General features: G+C 40.4%; 1 protein-coding gene across 1 annotated transcript in view; it reads right to left on the bottom strand.

The window, feature by feature from the left end:
- The window catches only part of LOC101042120 (lutropin-choriogonadotropic hormone receptor), a 64933-nt gene that overhangs the window by 29920 nt on the left and 15354 nt on the right, over positions 1-19659 (bottom strand). Inside the window, exons 2-6 of the mRNA XM_074384829.1 lie at positions 16808-16879; positions 14736-14810; positions 11350-11424; positions 9311-9385; positions 9145-9222 (exon numbers count right to left, since the gene is read on the bottom strand). Of these exons, the coding sequence (XP_074240930.1) occupies positions 9145-9222; positions 9311-9385; positions 11350-11424; positions 14736-14810; positions 16808-16879 (375 nt within the window). The remainder of the gene's footprint in view (positions 1-9144; positions 9223-9310; positions 9386-11349; positions 11425-14735; positions 14811-16807; positions 16880-19659) is intronic.

Genomic DNA, 19659 nt, shown 5'->3' with positions numbered 1-19659 from the left:
ATGACCAAATGGGAGTATGTCAGATGAATTTCTTGCCATAAATCGTAGCCAAACAAGTTTGAAAGCTACTGACTTAGATGGAAATATTTGTATAAGTCCTTTGTCAATGATGAAGTAAAACCCACGTGAAAAAGGGCTGTGGTATGATGTAAAGTTAAACTCCTTGTATCTGCCAACACCCTTGCTTCCCTTTGCAGGGTTGCTGGAAGCTGGCCAGGGACAGCCTATGCGGTATGACTTGACAAATGGTTCAGAAACATGCTTCACTTGCTCCTGCTCCAGGGAGCTGTTGTCTACAAGGCCTGTCTAGTCTTTATTAAATAAAATGAGCATGGAACTTCACTTTGGGGGTGTGTGTGTATGCATGTAATATCAATAGCATGTGTGTACTCTCTGTATATAGGTATGTATGGTCTCCTCCCACTAACCCATAACACAGCTGAGACAAACCAATATATAAATAAAGGTATGACTCATGTTGAAGTACAATATTTAAACTCTGAAATTCAGAAAATATAATTAGAAATTACAAAATAGTTCTTAAGTCTCCTTGTTAGATTCAGTTCAAAGAGGGCAGGAGAGCATATTTAATTCATTTCTTAACCCCCTGGGGCCTCACAGAATGCCTGGTACCTAGCTCAGTCAATAGCCTGGGTAAGGCAGCAGCTTTGCCCAACCCCGGGGTGGGAGGCTTCCAGGGCTTCCCATGCTCTCATATGCTTCTTTTGAAATTCTTCAGAGTTTACAGCTTCACATACTAGCTCTCCCATATTGGATTACTGGATGCCACTTTCAATAGTTCTCTTCTTATATATTGCAGAATCTGAGAACTTAGGTACAGGGTTGATATCCGGTGTCTTGTATAATTATACACAACCTTGTTGCCTCCTTAGCAACTCCATTTCACTGGAATTCTTTTTTGTTTTGCACTTAAGATATTATTCTTTGGCAGTCTTCTGCCTTTTAGGGGTTGAATTGCTTTAAAGCTGTCTCTTTTAGATAAAGGAATCACACCCTTTTAAATTTGATTTCTTAGACTCTTGCCCAGTATTTGTCAAAGCTTTCTCCTCCATCCAATGAATTAGAATCACCTGGAGCTGCCTGTCAAAAATGTAGACTCAGACCTATTAAATCAGAAACTAGTAGTGTTATCCAAAAATATGCACTTTTATAACAAGCTCTCCCAGTGAGCCTTCAGTATGCCAGTTTGAGAACCCTTGCCCTAGGGTATATCATAGGATGATACTGTTATCATCGTTTCAGTGGGGCAAATCAGATGGTCGTTGCTTAGAATTGTGTCCAGAGTCTAGACCAGGCGTCCCCAAACTATGGCTCGTGGGCTGCATGAGGTCCCCTGAGGCCACTTATCCGGCCCCCTGCCGCACTTCAGGAAGGGACACCTCTTTCATTGGTGGTCAGTGAGAGGAGCACAGTATGTGGCGGCCCTCCAACGGTCTGAGGGACAGGGAACTGGCCCCCTGTGTAAAAAGTCTGGGGACGCCTGGTCTAGACCCTGAATTGCTTTCTCTACCTTCTAAGTGATGGCACTACATGTGTAGTCGAAGAAAAAGCAGCCCTTGCTTTGTTTTCACCAAAGCTGCTAACAGTAGTCTAGATGCCCATTACTCTTCATGGTTGCATGTTACCCCGATCCTTGTTTTGATACATGTTAGGATTTTATGCTTTTCTGTTACACTAACAATGTCATTGCTGTAAATGTACCCTTGTGGTTAAGTCTGCAGGCACTGAACCTAATTGCTTGAATCCCGGCTCTGCTACATTGCAATCTGAATTACTTGGGGCAAGTTACTTACCTTCTCTGTGGCTTAATTTCCTAATCTGAAAATATAATAATAGTATCAACCTCATAAAGCTATTATAAGGACTAAAAATGTAAATACATGTTAAGCACTTACAAGTAGGTTCTCTTCTCTTTTTTTTTTGAGACGGAGTTTCGCTCTTGTTACCCAGGCTGGAGTGCAATGGCGCGATCTCGGCTCACCGCAACCTCCGCCTCCTGGGTTCAGGCAATTCTCCTGCCTCAGCCTCCTGAGTAGCTGGGATTACAGGCACGTGCCACCATGCCCAGCTAATTTTTTGTATTTTTAGTAGAGACGGGGTTTCACCATGTTGACCAGGATAGTCTCGATCTCTTGACCTCGTGATCCACCCGCCTCGGCCTCCCAAAGTGCTGGGATTACAGGCGTGAGCCACCGCGCCCGGCTCGGTTCTCTTCTTATAAGGAACACAATAAATGCTAAATGTGTTGGTCCTATAATTATTATATTTCGCAGTAGCCTCCAGCCTTCTGGCCAGAACAGAGGGAAAGGGTCTCCCTTTCCAAGCCCTGGACAGGATTTCTATCAAATGCAGGCATCTTGTTTAATTGAACTACCATCTTTCTCTACTGAGGTAGGGGGTCTTTCTCTTTCTGGGTAGAGCAAGTCGGGTCAGTGGCTTGGGCTGCCCAGATGTACTCACACACCTAAAAATCTGTGCTAGTATCATGGACTTTTTTGCCTTTAGGCATTTTCGATGTCTTTTATTTATTTATTTATTTTTTAATAGCCTCAGTCCTGCTTGTCTCAACTTTCCAAAAAATGTGGCCCACTGTTCAGTTGCTCTTGTCCCTGTTCTTACCAGTCACACACAATAGAATGCACTGCCTTGTTTTGATTAAAAAAGATGCTTCCTTACTTTGGAGAAATTACAAATCTGAGTGGGAGACCTCATGCTGTCAGACTTGAACAATGCTTTTAATGCCCTTAAAAAAACATCTGGAGAGTCACTTCAGATAACTTTTTTCCAAAACATCATGGTGTCAGAATTAAATAAGGCGTGCTTCCTTTGCTTTACTTTGAGGATTTTGTCACAGGCACAAAAATGAAGATTTTCACCTCCCCCAGCTTCTCCTCTATTACAATAGCTGTACCTAACTTGAAAGCATCGTCTAGGCTCTTTACTCAACTGCCAGTAATTGTGAATCAAACAGACAGAATGGCACCTTTTTGTTCAAAATAAGATTTGGGCTTTAGATATTAATCACAGATGATACTTTGGGTCTGAATGATGCTTTATAATGAACTCCAAATATTCCTGGGGCTCTAAAAGCATTTCTGGGGTTCTAATATGAACAGTATCAGACATTCTTCTATAGTTTCCTTTTGGATCACCTGGTTTCTGGATGATTTCTAAGAAGAAAGCTTAATTTATGTTTACAGATACTCAGGGTCTCAAAAAAGCAGCCCCATTGCTGAAAGGCAAAGCATACCATTTTAGAAAATATCTTTTAGAAAATATGGTGGTATATTTGTAAGCAAATTTTTTTTATCAAATGACTATACAAACAGCATTATAAAGAAAAGGAATCCTGAATTCCCTTTCCCTGTATGGAACTTTGCTGAAGTCCTTTTACAGCTGAATGATTTCCTGAATAATTTCTCATGTATGAAGATACTTCTCTAGTGGATGTGCTGGCAATGGTTAAATGAGTAACTGTCTATGCTGCTGTAACCCTAGTTATGAATCAGAGTCCCCCCATTTCTGGGGGCTCACAGTCTTTATAGCAAGGGATCCCTCTCCCTGTATGGCTGTGCCTCCTGCCTCTCAGAAGCACTGAGTTTTCATGTTTCCTTCTACCTCAGCCATGTTCATGTCAACTTATATGACTTTACTGTATGTAATAATAAAAACAGTAACAGGTATCAGAAAGAATGATAACACTAAAGGATTCTAATATGTTGAATAAGTTTTTTGAAAAATCCACATTCTATGGTGATACTCAAAAAGCGACAGACCAAGAGAGAACGAGGAAAAGAGGAAAAAAGGAGGCATCTTCTTTGAAGAAGGTTGTTGGCTAATAAATGTAGAAGAATGATAGCATGTAAAAACTACCATTTTGTAACAACTGAATAATCAATGGAGGCTGAAACCATTGGATGAAAAGTTGTTGGCCAACTGAATAGTCACAGAAACTCAAAGTGTACTATCACAGTTTACTTAGTAATGACAGAGGAAAATGTGCTCTTACAATAGAGATCTGGCAGTCACTGCCTTAACCAAGCAGCCAAGTAGTGGGACAGTGGGGCATAATGTACTTCCTAGTTTGATGTAGTGGGAGAGACACAGCACCTCTTTGCAGTGTTCTTGTAGAAATACTTGACCTGAGTCTAGTCATGGCAATATAGTCAGCTGAATCCGGACAACTGTCTTGGACTTTTCAAAGGATCCTATGTCATACAGAACAGAGAAAGGAAGCTGGACAGTTCAGGAGATGGGGGGAGATGTGGGAGGTGAGTTTGGGAGGACAAAGGGAAATAACAGCAAAAATGCAATGCATAAACTTTGATTGTTTAAAAAAAATCTATAAAAGACATTTTCATTTGAATACGGACTGTAGGTTAGATAATATTATATTCATGTTGATTTTAGGTGTGATGGCACTGTAGTTACATAGAATGTCTATGTTTTAGGGAGATACATGCTCAAGTATTTAGGGATGAAATGTCATGATGTCTATCAACTTCTTTTGGATGGCTTGGCTGAAGGGTAGTGAGTGGTATATACTCACATACAAAGAGATGGAGTGGGTGTGGCAAGCTGCTAATAGGTGATGAATCTACATAAGGTGTATAGAGGTGTTCATCATACTGTTCTTTACATTTGTCAATGAAAAAAATGGAAAGTGCCTCAATTTGTCAGTTAAAAATTTCAAAAAAAGACCCATTTAAAAGGAGATGATAAGATGTGGTATTTTCAAGATGGTCTGAAACAGCTGGTCTGCTCCAGGTTGCTATGTGTGAGCCTTTAACTGTGACTAATTGTAATTGTGGTGATTGTATAGTTGACACAAAGTGATTTGATTCACACAAGGAGGTAGTAATCCCATGGAACGGGCAGAGACAGAGGCATGTCAAAGTGAGCATGTCAGACTATGACCTGACTAAGGCTGCTTTGCTGGTCAGACACAGAGCCAGGACTGAAGCCCAGGCTTCCAATTTCAACACAGTAGAGAGACCCAGCAGCCTATGTGCTGTGGCTCATCATGAGTACAGCCTGGAATCATTGTGCCTTTCCAGACATCACTTCTCTGTAGGGTCTTAGAAAATTAATTGCCGTGACCTTTCCTTTTCTTTGTGGAGTTAAGATGTGAATCAAGATTGTCTCTTTTTCTGAGACTGTTATGACCAGTCATGTAGAGTATTTTGAAGGTAGTGTAGCTAAATCCTGCTTATTTGGGGAAGAGGGGCATTTCACGGTGGCCTCTTGAGGAGATTTAATAAACAACCAAAGTGGCTATGAAGGGACATAAGAGCATAATGCATAGTTTTAGCATTAGCGCCACTGAGTTTCTCCAGCACCAAGTGGCTTCACTTGTTTTCATTAAATGAGCTCACAGTTGGTAACGATTTGGGTAGGGGGAGGGCAAGACAGGTTCTAAAAAAGCAAAATCTCAAGTACCACTAATAATGAAAAGAGAAGGCTTGCTTTCATTATTTTCTAATTAGAGAGTTGAACTTTATAGCTGAGAAAAGAAGGCTTTCCTCTCTAGTGTAATACCCTTTTTCCAGCAGTGTGCCCCACATGACCCTTTGCTTATAGAAGGGCCCATTCAGCAGAGAACAAGTGCCAGGCAAGTGACTAATCACTCCCCTTCCAGATGAAGGGCCAAGAATGGCAAGGGGGACGGAACTACAGTGTCCCACAGGCTCTCTGTGAGACATGGAGCCTCAATCTTTATTAACTTCAGAATGGGGCAATTACACCCTACAGGCATGCACTATTGTTCTTAAAATCATGACCAACGTAAGTTAATGGCCCTGTCACAAGAACACAGTGAAGCCCTCTGTGTACATTCTGAAGTATGATGTGTGAGAAGGAATCTTTGGTTACTCCTGGAGTCTGGTGGGGTGGCCCAGTCGTGTGAGCTCATAGTTACTTATGGATTATCCCAACATTCATTTTCTTCTTCACCCTCCTACATGTCTTCTGCCCTTTCATTCTTACTTCACTTCGCTCCCATCATTGTACATTTACTTGGGAAGAGTACCTATTGCTCCCTGATTATTTTTAGATTTAGGTCAAAATCTAAAAGAGTTGTGGATATTTGTGATCTTTGAATAAAGGCTACTTTATTGGGTGGATTCTTTTATTACTTTTTTTTCAGCATTACTTCCAAGCCTGTCCCCTTGTCCTGGCATTTAAGTCTCTGCAATTTAACATCCTCTCCATCTCAGCCAGTTATCTAAACTTACTTTCTGTTCCTTAAACAGCATGTTTACACCCAAGAAGTAAGCCTCACTCTGTTTTCCTCCTGCCATGCTTTTGCTCCTGCTGTCTTCTCACTTGGATTCCTTCCAAGAGAGAGAACATGCCTTTCTCTGCATGTGGCACCACATAATGGTTAAGAACAGGACTCTGGAGCCAGACTGCCTGGGTCCAAATCTTGGCCTGGGATAGTGATACTTAACCTCTTGGTGCCTTAATCTCCTCATCTAAAAGTAAGGTCGACAGTTCCTACCTCATAAGGTTGCTATGAGACTTAGAAAGCACTTAAAAACAGTGCAGGTATTTAATAAGGGCTACATAAATATTAGCTGCTATTATCACATTTACCCGTATAAATGTTACTGATTCTATGAGGTCTAATTCAAGTCTATCAGCTCCACTACGAAGCCTCTTCTGACTTTCCCAGCCCAAGAGGACTTCTTTAAGATCTTATTTCTAGGTACCACACACTCTCATAGTGAATATCTACTAGCTTGTATTATTCTTTCATTCTTTCATGTTTTTCCCCTCATAGAGATTATGAACTTCTCCAGGACATCAATTTAATCCTACGTCTTTTGTGTTCTCAATAGAGACATGAAAGATCCCAAATCCTAAGGCATGTGATACCACCTCATTTGGAGTTTGGTTGGTGAATACCTTATTTTTGGTGGGGGACATGATGAATGAGTAGTTCCAGATCCTTTATGCAGTGGTTAGTTGAAAACACTTTATAAGCAGCTGGTAGAGCTGTGGTGTGTGAGGGAAGTGGCAGGAGTAGAAAGACTGTTGAGAAATATTTCTAGGATCAACAGGGTCTCCTTCCCATTGTTCAAGAGTTACAAGTAAAGAGTATAGGTTATTTTGAAATGACTTGTGGTTGCTGCTCTGTATTCTTTTGATTGCAGTAATCTGAGCTGAAGCTACATGGTCACAGCTTTGTAACGTGACAATTATACATGTAAAATTACACCTATGCAAAAGGCAGTGTATACTATACAAAGGCAGTGTACCATGGATACCAATTTTAGAATCCAGTGATATAAAAGAGAGTCCTCTGAGATGGTCTCTTCTTTTGTTTCACATCTATCTCTTCATTTCAGAGTCATTCCAATCTATGTTCTTTGTCTTTTCTTTAAGGGTGAGCTCCTTTATTGCCTCATCACAATTTTGCCATGGGCTGTAACCAAAGCAGAAAGAGTGAGAGGGATATGGATTTGAGGAACAGAATTAAATAACGGTCACTGGGCTTTAGGTATAAAGAAATGAGGCCAGGCACTGTGGCTCATGCCTGTAATCCCAGCACTTTGGAGGGCTGAGGTGGGCAGATCGTGAAGTCAAGAGATCGAGACTATCCTGGCCAACATGGTCAAACCCTGTCTCTACTAAAAATACAAAATTAGCTGGGTCTGGTGGTGTGCACCTGTAGTTCCAGCTACTCAGGAGGCTGAGGCAGGAGAATCGCTTGAACCCAGGAGGTGGAGGTTGCAGTGAGCCAAGATCTCTCTACTGCACTCCAGCCTAGTGACAGAGTGAGGCTCCATCTCAATAAATAAATAAATAAATAAATAAACAAACACATGAGACATGGTGCCCAGGATACTGCTTCTGAATGGTGGGGCAGTGGAAGGCTCCTACGTGAAGATGTATGGCAGGGATTCCAGAGGGAAGGAAGTCAGACAAGTGTACTGTGAAGAACATGGATTGAGTTACCTTAGTGCAGTTTTCCTTAAATTTTAATGTACATGTGAATCACTTGGGATCTTGTAAAAAGCATATTCTGAGTTAGTAGGTCTGCAGTGAGCTATTTATAACCAGAGGATACAGTTTAGATCTGTGTTTCTACCCAATCTCATTACAAATTATAATCCTCAATGTTGGAGGTGGGACCTGGTGGGAGGTGACTGGATCATGGGGGTGGTTTCTCATGACTGGTTTAGCACCATCCCCCTAGTGCTGTTCTCGTCATAGAGTTCTCATGAAATCTGGTTGTTTGAAAGTGTGTGACACCTCCCTGCTCTCTCTCTTTCTACTGCTCCTGGCCATGTGAGGTGCTGGCTCTCCCTTCACCTTCCATCAGAATTGTTTTAAGTTCCCTGAGACCTCCCTAGAAGCTGAGCAGATACCAGAATCATGCTTCCTGCAAAGCCTGCAGAATTGTGATCCAATTAAACTTTTTTCTTTATAAATTACCCAGTCTCAGGTAGTTGTTTATAGCAATGCAAGACAGCTCTCAGAAGATGCTAAAGATGATGGTTCATGGACCATACTTTGAATAGTAAGGCCTTAGGAAACACCATGAAAGGGATAGCCTGGTAACTGATGAGTAACTGTAAAATAAAAACACATTACTTTTAAGTATTAAGGGATAGAGAGAATGGGCATAGATAGTGTTCAGAAACAAAAGTGAGTGGGACCCAAGAGGAAGGCAAAAAGGAGAGAGACAGAGCAAGGTCCATTGATCAACTACTTTTCCTATTTGGAGAATATCCTTCCAATCTCTCCTCCATTGAAATCTTGAAATTTCTGTGCTCTTTTTCAGCCAGGAAAGCCACTCCTCTCTAGACTGTCTCTTCCCAGCCTTAGATCATTCTTCATTAATGCAGTGAACAATTTCGTAAGTTTGAAACTCAGTCACTAAAAATCCTTAGGGCCTGTTTGGTTAACTTTAAACTGAATTGGTTGGTTGGCTGTCATGTGAACATATGACCCAGCTGTGATCTTATACAACTCACTTCACCCTTAGCATTTTAGGTCAGGTAGAATGTCACCAGTGAGTGAGGAATGTGGTAAAACACGAGAAAGAGCTCACCTCAACCTAGTAGTGAGAATAGCAGGAGGCTGTATGGCAGAACATGAATCTGGGAGTTTACTCACAGTGTTATGGATTCATTATTCATCCCTTGAAAAGCATTTCCTGGTATGGTGGTTATGTGTAAGTTATCACAAATTTCCCTTGAGGAAAGAAATGAGAAATATTTACTTTCCAAATTTTAGCTGCAAATAGGAAACTGTTATGCATAGCAATCAGCCTGTTACTTACAGAATGAAATTAATTTCAGTGGAGAAGATCTTCGTAACATCTGGAAACTTTCTGATGCCTGTGTTACAGATGCTTCTGTGATTAGGGACAGGGTAGTGGTGTGGGGAGAGAGTGGGTAAAAGAGATTGTTATTAAGACATACAGATAACAAGGGAGTAGAAAGGCACTTAGAAAATATGACTGTCACATTAAATTTAAAAATATTGAGTTTGGCATTATCAGGACTACTTTTAGCTGAGAAAGATTGTTGGAATTCAGAAGTCTCTGATGCTATGGGAAAAGATGCTCTAATGACTCCTATTTAGATATCTGGGGACTGGGACCAAACTTAAAGGTCTTTTTCATTTATATTTCCAGCCTTTATTTTCTTATTAAATCAATCACATTTTCCTACTGTATTGTATTCCATTTCCTTTTGGTAATTAGTTTATTACATGCTCTTGATAGCTCTAGAAAGTATCCTTAAATTTTGGAGCAGATTTTGATTCAAATACTTCAAGAAGATTAATCTTATAAGTCCATATTGCTCATTATTAAAAATCTTCCCTTACTTAACTGCATTACAATTCAGGAAGTTCTTCTTTGCATCTCATTGAAATCACTAAACATTCTTCTGGTGTTTGGAACTATTCAAGGCTCTTCTTTTCATCCCACCTTTTATTTAGCCTCTGAAGAGGAGAGAAGCTTAAGTGACAGGTGAAATTGAAGAATATTTTATTACAAGAACGGGGCTCCTTCAGAGTCTATGCATCTGGATTTCCACCGAGTTTTAGATTCACCAGTCATGGGCTCTGGACAACTTATGTGAACTGTCTGCCATCCTGATGACAATGAAACAAAGCCAGGTTTCTCTTCTGGCTCTCTCTGCTTGTCCTCCTTATCCAAAAGCCCAGGTCATACTGGATCTCTGCTCTATCTACAGCTGGGGATAGCAGTGTGGGATTAGACTGCAATGTGTACTTGGGTTGAGAGAATATCACAGTTCTGGATTAAAATACTATTTAATGAAGACAATGATTCTTAGATAATAAGTGGCCAAATTTGGTTCTGGGGTTTTCTTTTTTTTTTTTTTTTTTTTTTTTCCAAAGTAGTTGATGCTATAGTATGCTTATGTCCCCTGTAGACTTCCTGAAAGTTTGAGAAAGCAGAACACCTCAGTCTGGAATTGTTCAGTGTTAGAATTAACAAAGGAACTATGCCAGTTCCAGTAGCAGCTTTGTAGAAGGCCTGAGAGCAAGACTGATGACGTGAAATAGCAGAGAGATATCCCTTCTCTCGTTTTCCTATTTTCTGGGCAGTGATGGGAGGTGGACTTTACATTCTCTGAAGACTTTATGAAATTTAAGAAGAAAGAGAGGATGTCTGTGCTAGGGGGACTTAAATTTTTCTTTGTGAATAGGGATGACTTGATATGTGAGAAGATCCATAGTGATAAATCCATAGATTTCAGGAATTTTGGTACTGCTGGCAAGGCAATGATTGTGGCAGGCTACAGGGGAACTCAATTTCTAATGTTAACAGATAGAGTTAATGGGAAGTAGAAAATAATGATTGAGTTTACATGGCACGATGTCTACTTTAAGGCAATACTTAAAAAGTTTTTATTTAGTGAACAAATGAAAAAAATGAGATAAAGGAGATGAGTAATTCTCAACCAGTGATAGGAGTCAAATCAGAATTGCCACTTTCCCTTTCACCTAGTCTCTGTTCACCTTAGAGATTCTGGTTTACCCTTTTTAAAGTGTTATGACCTCCATCTCCCATGCTCATTGTCAATGCTGAAAATTATTGCAAAGGAGTGATGTTCTTTTCAGGTGTATAGGACAGATAAAATGTTGGGAATCACTTGTATGCAAAAGCACCCAACATGGTGGCTGACAAGAAATGCCAATTAAATTTAAATCAGAAGGCTGAAGAGGAACATGCAAATAGTGCTACATATATGGTTAAACAAAATCTTCCCAACCTCTTCCTTGTTTTGATTTTCATCAGATGCCCATCTTTTCCTCCCCAGTTGCTTAAAAAGGAAAATTTCTCACAAGTATTTTAATCGGGGAAGATTTGTAAATGCTCCCGGCTCAATGTGTATCAGATTTTTGGTGTTCTGGATCAGTCTGTGAAGAGAGAGGGGAAAAAAGGCAGCTGTTTAATAGATGTGAATTATTTGGAATGTGTGAGATCGTGGTCACCAGAAGTTGCTGGCTGAAAATGGCATCAGCCAAAGGACCTTTATATGATTGGGAGGACCTCTAGCGACTCTGGGGATGGAAATGGCTTGGTGAGAGCCGGTTCGCTATTTCCAGGAAGCACTGCTCTCAAGCTTCTGAAGAGGCAGGCATAAGGATCCGAGTGGGGAGTCTGCCTCTGCACCCTCCTGCCCCTCTCCCCAACCTCAGATAGCACCAACATCCAGGGCTCCTGGCCGAGTAGATTCTGTCCCACTGTGGACCGCGCACGCTGAGGGTGATGAGAGATTCCTCTCTCAGGAGAGATGAGCAAGTTACCTACTCTCCCTTGTAAGCAAACTGGTCCTCTTCATATTGGCTGGCAACTACATGAGCAGTTATATAGAGGGGCACCAGTCTGTGGAATGGCACAGGGCAAAGGCCAGGGGCTTCTACATGAGGGGATTTTATGTTCATTCTGTAGATAATTTGCTATGTGATGATGCCCAGCCTCCTAACTTCCTTGAGCTACTGTCTCTTCTGTGAAATTGGTATAATAACATTACATAGTTTTCCTCCCTCACAGGTTAGTAGGTTTTGAGTAAGAGAGTAGGTAGAGGCAGGGCTTTGCAAAGTATAAAAGTACAGTCACATACCACTGTGTTGTTATCCCTCCCCTCCAACTCCCTCATTCCCCTAATGACTGTGACCCTATAAAAAGTAGCCAATAAAAGGCCAGTAAATGCCTTTGGGTTTCTTAATCCAGGTGTCAGCCACCTGTGGAAATGATACTTCCTTTGTTCTATAGAGAAAATGTAACGTATTGGTTAGGAGGATGGCCTCTGGAGTCAGCATGGTTTTTCATTCGGATTTTACTGAGCATATCACCTTGGATATGTCACTTAAAGTTCTCTGTGTCTTGGTTTCCTCATAGTGTTGTTTTTGGTGAATAAATACATGTGTCTGGTTCACAGTAAGGCCTTAACTAGTGTTAACAACAGTTATTATAGTTGCTGTAATTAGGAAGCTGAATGATTTGTCTTCAGTCACACAGCTGAGAAGTAGAAGAAATTGGATATGACTCAGTTTTCCTGACTCTTGTTCCACCACACTTAACTTACCCACCACTTGTACCTGTTTCCATCTTCTCAGTCCTTTTCATTCTTAGATGTGAGTGATTTTTTTGTTGAAATTATTTCTACAACAACTAAGTCAAGCAATCACAGGCCATATAGGGCCTTATGTGGATGGGATGGAAGGGACTTTTATCTCTAAACATCTTTTGGGCTGGGTGTGGTGGCATACATCTGTAGTACCAGCTATGTGGAAAGGAGGTGAGAGGATCACTTGAGCCCAGGAATTTGAGGCCAGCCTGGGCAACATCGTGAGACCCTGTATCTTAAAAAAAAAAGAAAAAAAAAGAAAAGAAAAATTAAAAGAAATTTAATAAAAGACTTTTGAGGCCTGACCCTAGCCCAGTCATTCATTCATTTAACAAACATTTATTGGGCACAACATGTGGCAAGCATTGTTCTACATGCTGGGACTACAGCTGTGAACAAAGCAAAAAGAGCCTTCATGGAGCTAGCATGCTAGTTTTAGGGCCTTCTTTGGGAATCCATAAACTTTTTGTGAGAGTGCTTCATGTTTCTTTCTGTTGATAAATGTTGCTTTGCATCACGAGAAGCTTTATTTATCATTAGCTGTCCTGGTGGTTCTCAATATAAGTTGTGTTTTAGCATTGCCTGGGAAGTCTGTTAAAACTGCAGCTTTCCAGGTCTGGAACAGGACTGTCATCTACAAATGAGCCCTATGTGTGATTCTGCCTCTCAGCTAAGTTCAGACTATGTTTTTGCACTTACTCATTATTTTGGATTTCTCCGTAATTGGTGAGTAGTCTCACTTCCCTGGCTACACTGTTATCTCATGGTAGACATTTATATTTTACCTCCTCTGTATTCTAGCAACATTTGGCCCTGTATTGGACACATGGTAGTTGCTCATGTACTTACCAATTAATTATTCTCTTTAGGTAATTATTCATTGGATCATTTATAGGGGGGCCTTGTGGTATAGTGGAAAATGCAGGAGCTTTGAAGAAAGACAGGCTGGTATTGGATCCCAGTCCTGCCATGGTCTAAAACAATATTGTCCAACCCACAGCCTGTGTGCCACATGCGGCCCAGGATGGCTTTGAATGCAACCCAACACAAGTTTGTAAACTTTCTTAAAACATTATGAGGCCTTTTTTTTTTTTTTCTTCTCATCAGCTATTGTTAGTATAAGTGTATTTTATGTGTGGCCCAAGACAAAAGACTGGATACCCCTGGTTTACAGTGTCACACTGGTCAAGTTTCTGTGCCTTTCCAAGCCTCCATTACTTCCCCTGAACAAAAGGGATAATTACCTCCACTGTGCATGGTAGCTGTGAGGATTAAATGACACAACATAGAAAAAATGCCAAGCACAAGAGCTCAAAAAATGTTTGATGCCTTTTCCCTTCCCTTACTTTTGAAACTCCAAAGTAGGTGAAGTTTGAGTGCTCTTCTGGAAGCTCAGGTTTGGACCACACAAAGCAGCAGTAGGAGTCCTGGTTTGGAAGTCACATGGTTTGATTTCTAATTCCATCTTTGGCACTAACTTGCTGTGTGATGTCGGGCAAGTTAGTTAACCTCTTTAGGCCACAGATTTATCACTTGAAAAAACTGAATTGAGCCAGTCCTTTCCTATCCTTTTTGTGATTTGGGCGAAAAATGAGACTTTGGCAAGGGTTGTTTCAAAACATCACAATAACAATGAAACCCAACGAGCCCAACACACACATGCCTGTTACGCAGCTTTTATATTGTAGGTATTCAAGAGACATTTACTGAATGAGTGAATGTACCCAGACAGCCCCCAGTGAACCAATTTGTGATCTCTAAGTTCTTTTCCAAGTTTTCCACTATCCCAAGTACTCCATACCCTCTATTCCATAGGCAAGAGCTACTTGGCAGGACTTCACAATGTCAATTTTGATTTCTATCTTTGTGTTGTGATGTTTCAGAGTTTATACAGCTCCCAGGGAGAAGCAGTTGTCACCATAGCAACCTACAGGCCACTGCAGTGAGAAAAATTAGTGCCTGCCCAGACCTAGTAATTGCTGTAGTCTTTTCCTCTTGGATTCCAAGCAGTGGATGCTTGAATACAAATACCAAGGGGGCTCCAGCCAGCGAGGGTAATAGTGTACAGCAATAAACTGTCTATTAGCTGATGCTTACATTTCAGACAAATTGAGGAGGTTGTCAAAGGCATTAGCTTCTATCCTTTCCAGGGAATCACTCTGAGAGATTTCACTAGGGAAGAGAGGGAGGGAGAAAAGAGAAAGAAACATGAAAGAAATGACTGTGTCTGCATGATAAGGAGCTGTGTATGTGTGACCAACAACTGGGGACTCCACTGTGTCCCCCTGAGAAAAACAGGGACGTATAAATTGTCCTCACATCATACAGTGCTAACATCTCCCCTTAGGAGCACTGATGGGCACCTACAACCCAGGTGTAGTTGAAATGCAAGTTTTAGTAACCCCTGTTTATGTGACAGATTTTTCTCTTATTTATCTCTGACTCAGTGCCACAGATTGTTAGAACTACATAGGCCCTTTGAGAAAATCTAGTCAGATTCCTTTGTTTTACAGCTCTGGAAATTAAGGCCCCGAGAGGAGAGGCAAATAGTATTTACATTAAGGTTCAAGACTAGGATGTGGATCTCTGGGTCTTAATTCTGTCACTCTAGTGAAGCTTTAATATGGGTTGAATTGTTTCAAACTCTTAACCCTTGGTTTCTCAAAATCTTGTGCTGAGGCTATTGCAAGGTAGTCAACTCCTGCACATGATATCCATCATGAATTATAATTATCTACTTCCTTGTCTGTTTTTCTCACCTGTGAGCAAATTGAGGACAGGGGATATATTCTATTCACCTCTGAATCCCTGGTGGCTTCATATTGCTTAACACAGAGTTAAAAGTACAAATGAATGAATGAATGAATAAGTGAATGGAGTAATGAATAATTGGTGTTTTTGAAAAAGACACAAAAATAAAGGAACCAGCTTTGTTATATACGATTTGCAAGCATGTAGGTAATGTCAGTGTTTCTGTCAAATCCCAACATAAGCTACCATTTTCTGCCAGTTGAGAAAAATGTCTCAAACTCACAAAGTGTACGTTTGCTTATTTCTAAGGTTAAGACTCACTGAAGACTTCAGACTTGATGAGAGCATTAGCCCACAGAAAGGCAGAGCTTAAGATAGCTAACATCTTTTTTGAACAACACAGGAATGGACTGCTCTTGGGCTGGTTCATCTTATTCCTGCCTAACAGTTTGCTTATTTAACTGTAGCTGCTTTTCTCAGTAGGAGGTCTTAATGTATTAAAAGTTATCAAAACTCAACATTCCAACCTGAGAGCAGAAGAGCATGGGTTAGGCTCAAGTAAACTCACATGTCTATGGCCTGCAGTGAATTTCCTATAATATGCACTAATTCTTGAAGAATTATTTTAAATATTCTAATTGCTTACCAATACCCTAAAGGGCAATAGAGGTTCCACAAGGAGCTAGGATTGATAGTGTAGCATCTTCTTTAGAAATGCACATCTACTTCCAAAGTCCAGTGGATTAAGATTAGAGATGCACTGTAAGAACTCAATGGCCATGAGGTCCTTTGACTCAGGCTAATATTAAGAAAGATGCTGGAATACTGGGCTCTTGAGAATATTGTCTCTCCAAGCATGGGAACTTTGGTCCTAGAAGCTGAAACCCAGGGGTGAATGATCGAAGTTACATCTAATAAACGTGAGATCATACAGCATTATCAGGGTGCTTTACACTTTTGATAAGTGCCTTTCATCAGTATAGTTATAAATATTGTGTTTTGTCATATACTTATATTTTAGATATAAAGATTATCTTCTGATGCACAATAAACTTCTAACACATTTTTTTCTATGTGGGTGTTATCTAAAAATGTGACACAAGAGAATAGCTGTTCTAGCAGAAGGAGACTTTTTATGATTGGAATCTATCTTTTTTTCTGCTTAAAAGGTATATTATCACTTATAAAATACATTCAGTTCTTTGAAGCAAGGTTAATTATCTGGATTTTAATGATTTTTAAAAATCATATCTTTTCTTCAGCAATCTCTAGTTATTATTTATATTACAAAGGAAAAATATTCAAGTATCTTAAACACAATTTCTCTCCTAGAAAAATTATCCCCTTTCAACTGTGTTTTCTCTTAGAAAAAATTCATTATTTCAATTATGAATGTCTTTTGATATGCAGTAACTTACATTTTTATGACCTCATTAAGTCCTCTGAAAGCTTGAGATGGGATCACTTTGACAGGGAGGTGGGCGAGTGATCTAGAAAAGAAAAAAAGGAAATCCAAGAGTTTAAGATTTATGATTCGGTGCCTTTAAAGTTCATGAATTAAGTGTGTATGTGTATGTGTGTGAGAGAGACAGAGAGACTTCAGTGTTTCCAACAGCTGGATTCAGGCTGAGGATTCTAACATATCAATGAAGAGATGTGCCATGACTTATTCTTGGTCTTTATCAAAGAGTATATAGTTTTGTGGTTAAGATTGTGAATGTTGAGATCAGACATACCTGGGATCAGATCTTCGCTCTCCCACTACTTGGCTATGTGATTCTAAGCATGTTATTTATGCCCTCCAGTTCAGTTTCTTTGCCTGTAAAATTGTGATAATAATTCCCGCTTCACAGCATTGTTGTGATGATTAATCAGGATTATCCATGTAAAGAACAAGGCTCGGCACCAAGTATATAGTTAAATAGTTCTAGAGTGGTCCTATAGACTTGATTGGGAAGATGGACAAAAACTATGTTGAGTAGAGTGGCGAAATGAATGATGAAAATACAATTGGAAATTATGCAGGCAGGAGAACAGAAGATTCATTAAGAACATGCCCCTGTCTTGATCTCTACTGTCTTTCTCAGGTAGCCTATTTCAATATTATTCCAAACAGACAACTTTAATCCTATGGTTAACTCACATGGGCATCTCATGTCACTTGGGGGGAATGTCTATGAGATCATTTCCTTCAGGAATTCACGTTTACCCACAGGAACAATCTAAGTATTCTTGAAATTGAAATGAAAGCTATGCTGTACTTGAGATTTGAGAAAAGAGTGACACTCAGAAATCTAAAACCAGCATAGGATGATGTGGGAATGCTAAAGGAACTGGAGGTGAAGATAACTCAGGAGAAAGCAACTGCAAGGCAGGGGTGAACATGCGACCAACATGTTTATTGAGCATCTACAATAGTTTAATATTTTGGCCCAAGGACTGGCAGAGAAGAAGAGAGAGGACAAGGATATTTCAGATGGGAAGTGTGTATCAGGAATATGAGAACAAAGGTGAGAGATGCTGTCTTGTTTTTAACATGTCTATGCAGCAAAGACTGTTTTAAGCTGCTAGGAAAGAACACCTCCATGATGGGCAGATGAAAGTAAGATTTCTTACAGTCCTAGAAGGGACTTGCTGCAGGTGTAAGCTGCTGTGTGAATTATACACCATTTGTGACCTTATTTTACCCACTCAGCAATGGTATGAGGTGGGTATTTCCCTTAGATAGCAGAAGAAATTGGGTCACAAAGAGATTAAGTAAACTGAACAAGGTTACAACCAAGCAGAATGACTCCAGACACCCATTCCCTGTGCAATACTGGGCCAAAGCATATTATTCTTAACCCACTGTCTTGGTGAACAAGGTGGAGGGACAGGCATTGTAACCTTGCCTTTCCTGAGAGGAAGCATGTCACATTCTCTCTATTCCTTCCACAAAGCAGTTTACCAGCTGTTCCTTCCTAGGTGCTAATGCAGAGGAATTTCAGAAATTTCGTTTTAGAAAAATATTTTCACTCAACAATCTCTTAGAAATGATACAGCCTAGAGAAAATAATCCAACTTTGGTCTCTGATTCTATTCCCAAAGTCATTCCCACCAAGCACATTGTTCAACATCTAAATTTATTTAACAAAGGATCTGAGAAGAACAGGGACAGTGTGGGGACAGGTCTTCTTGTGATGGCATATTTGTTTTCTATATTTCTTCTGGAATCATGTTCGCTTGGCTTCCTGATTAAAAACACAGTTTTATTGCTCTCTGCACTGCCAAACCAATAAATTTCCAGAAGAGAAAGCTGTATTCCACTGTACCCCATGCAGCATCAATAAAACTGACAGCCAAATTCTGATTCCAGAATCTTTATTGCTGGGGATAATACAGTGGAGAACATATTTTGGAGAGTGTTTACATAAAAGCTTCAACAGAACCCTTCAGAGCTGTTTATTCATGCAAATGGAGCCCAGAAGCTGGCGTCTCTCAGCAGGCAGCCTCCTCCTCCAAATGGGAGCATGGTGTGACTCCCAGAGGAGCATTTTGGTTCAGATTTGACCGGGAGGTTGCCTGAGCTTTTGATTGATGTAGGGAGGAGGGATGAGGAGCAAAGGTCGGACAGAGTGCAAGAAACTGTAGCTCATGCAACGGCAGTCTCCAGTGGCTACAGAAGCAGCCCTGGTGCAAGCTGAAATTTTGCAGCGTTGATGTTGATGCTGCAGAGCAGGAAAGGCAGCAGTGGGGAGAGTAAAAATAGTGCCTCCCCTATAAAAGAGACACTAAAAGAACAGCAGGTGACTTTGTGGATGTGACTGGGTCAAGAGAGAGGCCTGGGGGCCAGGGAATGGGGAGAGAGGTGGGGATAGGCAGGCGCACTGTGCTTGTCACAACAGAGTGTTCTCATGAAGCAACACGGAGAATGCAGTTCTGTGAATCCAGTCATTTTCCCTACTGACTTATGTTTTTATTTCAGAAACATTACATCTTCATTTCTGATTTGTCTTTGGTTGGTCTCAGTTCCTAAGCATTCAAGTGTCTGTCTCCTGAATTTATTAATAAATTTTATGATTTGTTAATAACTATTTGAATGTACTCCCTTTGAAGGTGCCCACTCTTTAATGGATGCGTCTATAATTCTTTCCATGATGCCAGAAACTTTTAACAACGTGAACAATGATCTTAATAACCCCTGCAATTCCACTTGTGTATACACTGAGAGAAATTATCAAACGGAGTCTCAAACTGGCACAAGGAATCTTTTACAAACGTTTTCTTCATA

The sequence above is a fragment of the Saimiri boliviensis genome, chromosome 1, assembly GCF_048565385.1.
Source record: "Saimiri boliviensis isolate mSaiBol1 chromosome 1, mSaiBol1.pri, whole genome shotgun sequence".
Lineage (NCBI taxonomy): Eukaryota > Metazoa > Chordata > Mammalia > Primates > Cebidae > Saimiri > Saimiri boliviensis.
The sequence above is the reverse complement of the archived record's forward strand: the minus strand, read 5'-3'. Positions and strand labels throughout refer to the sequence as shown.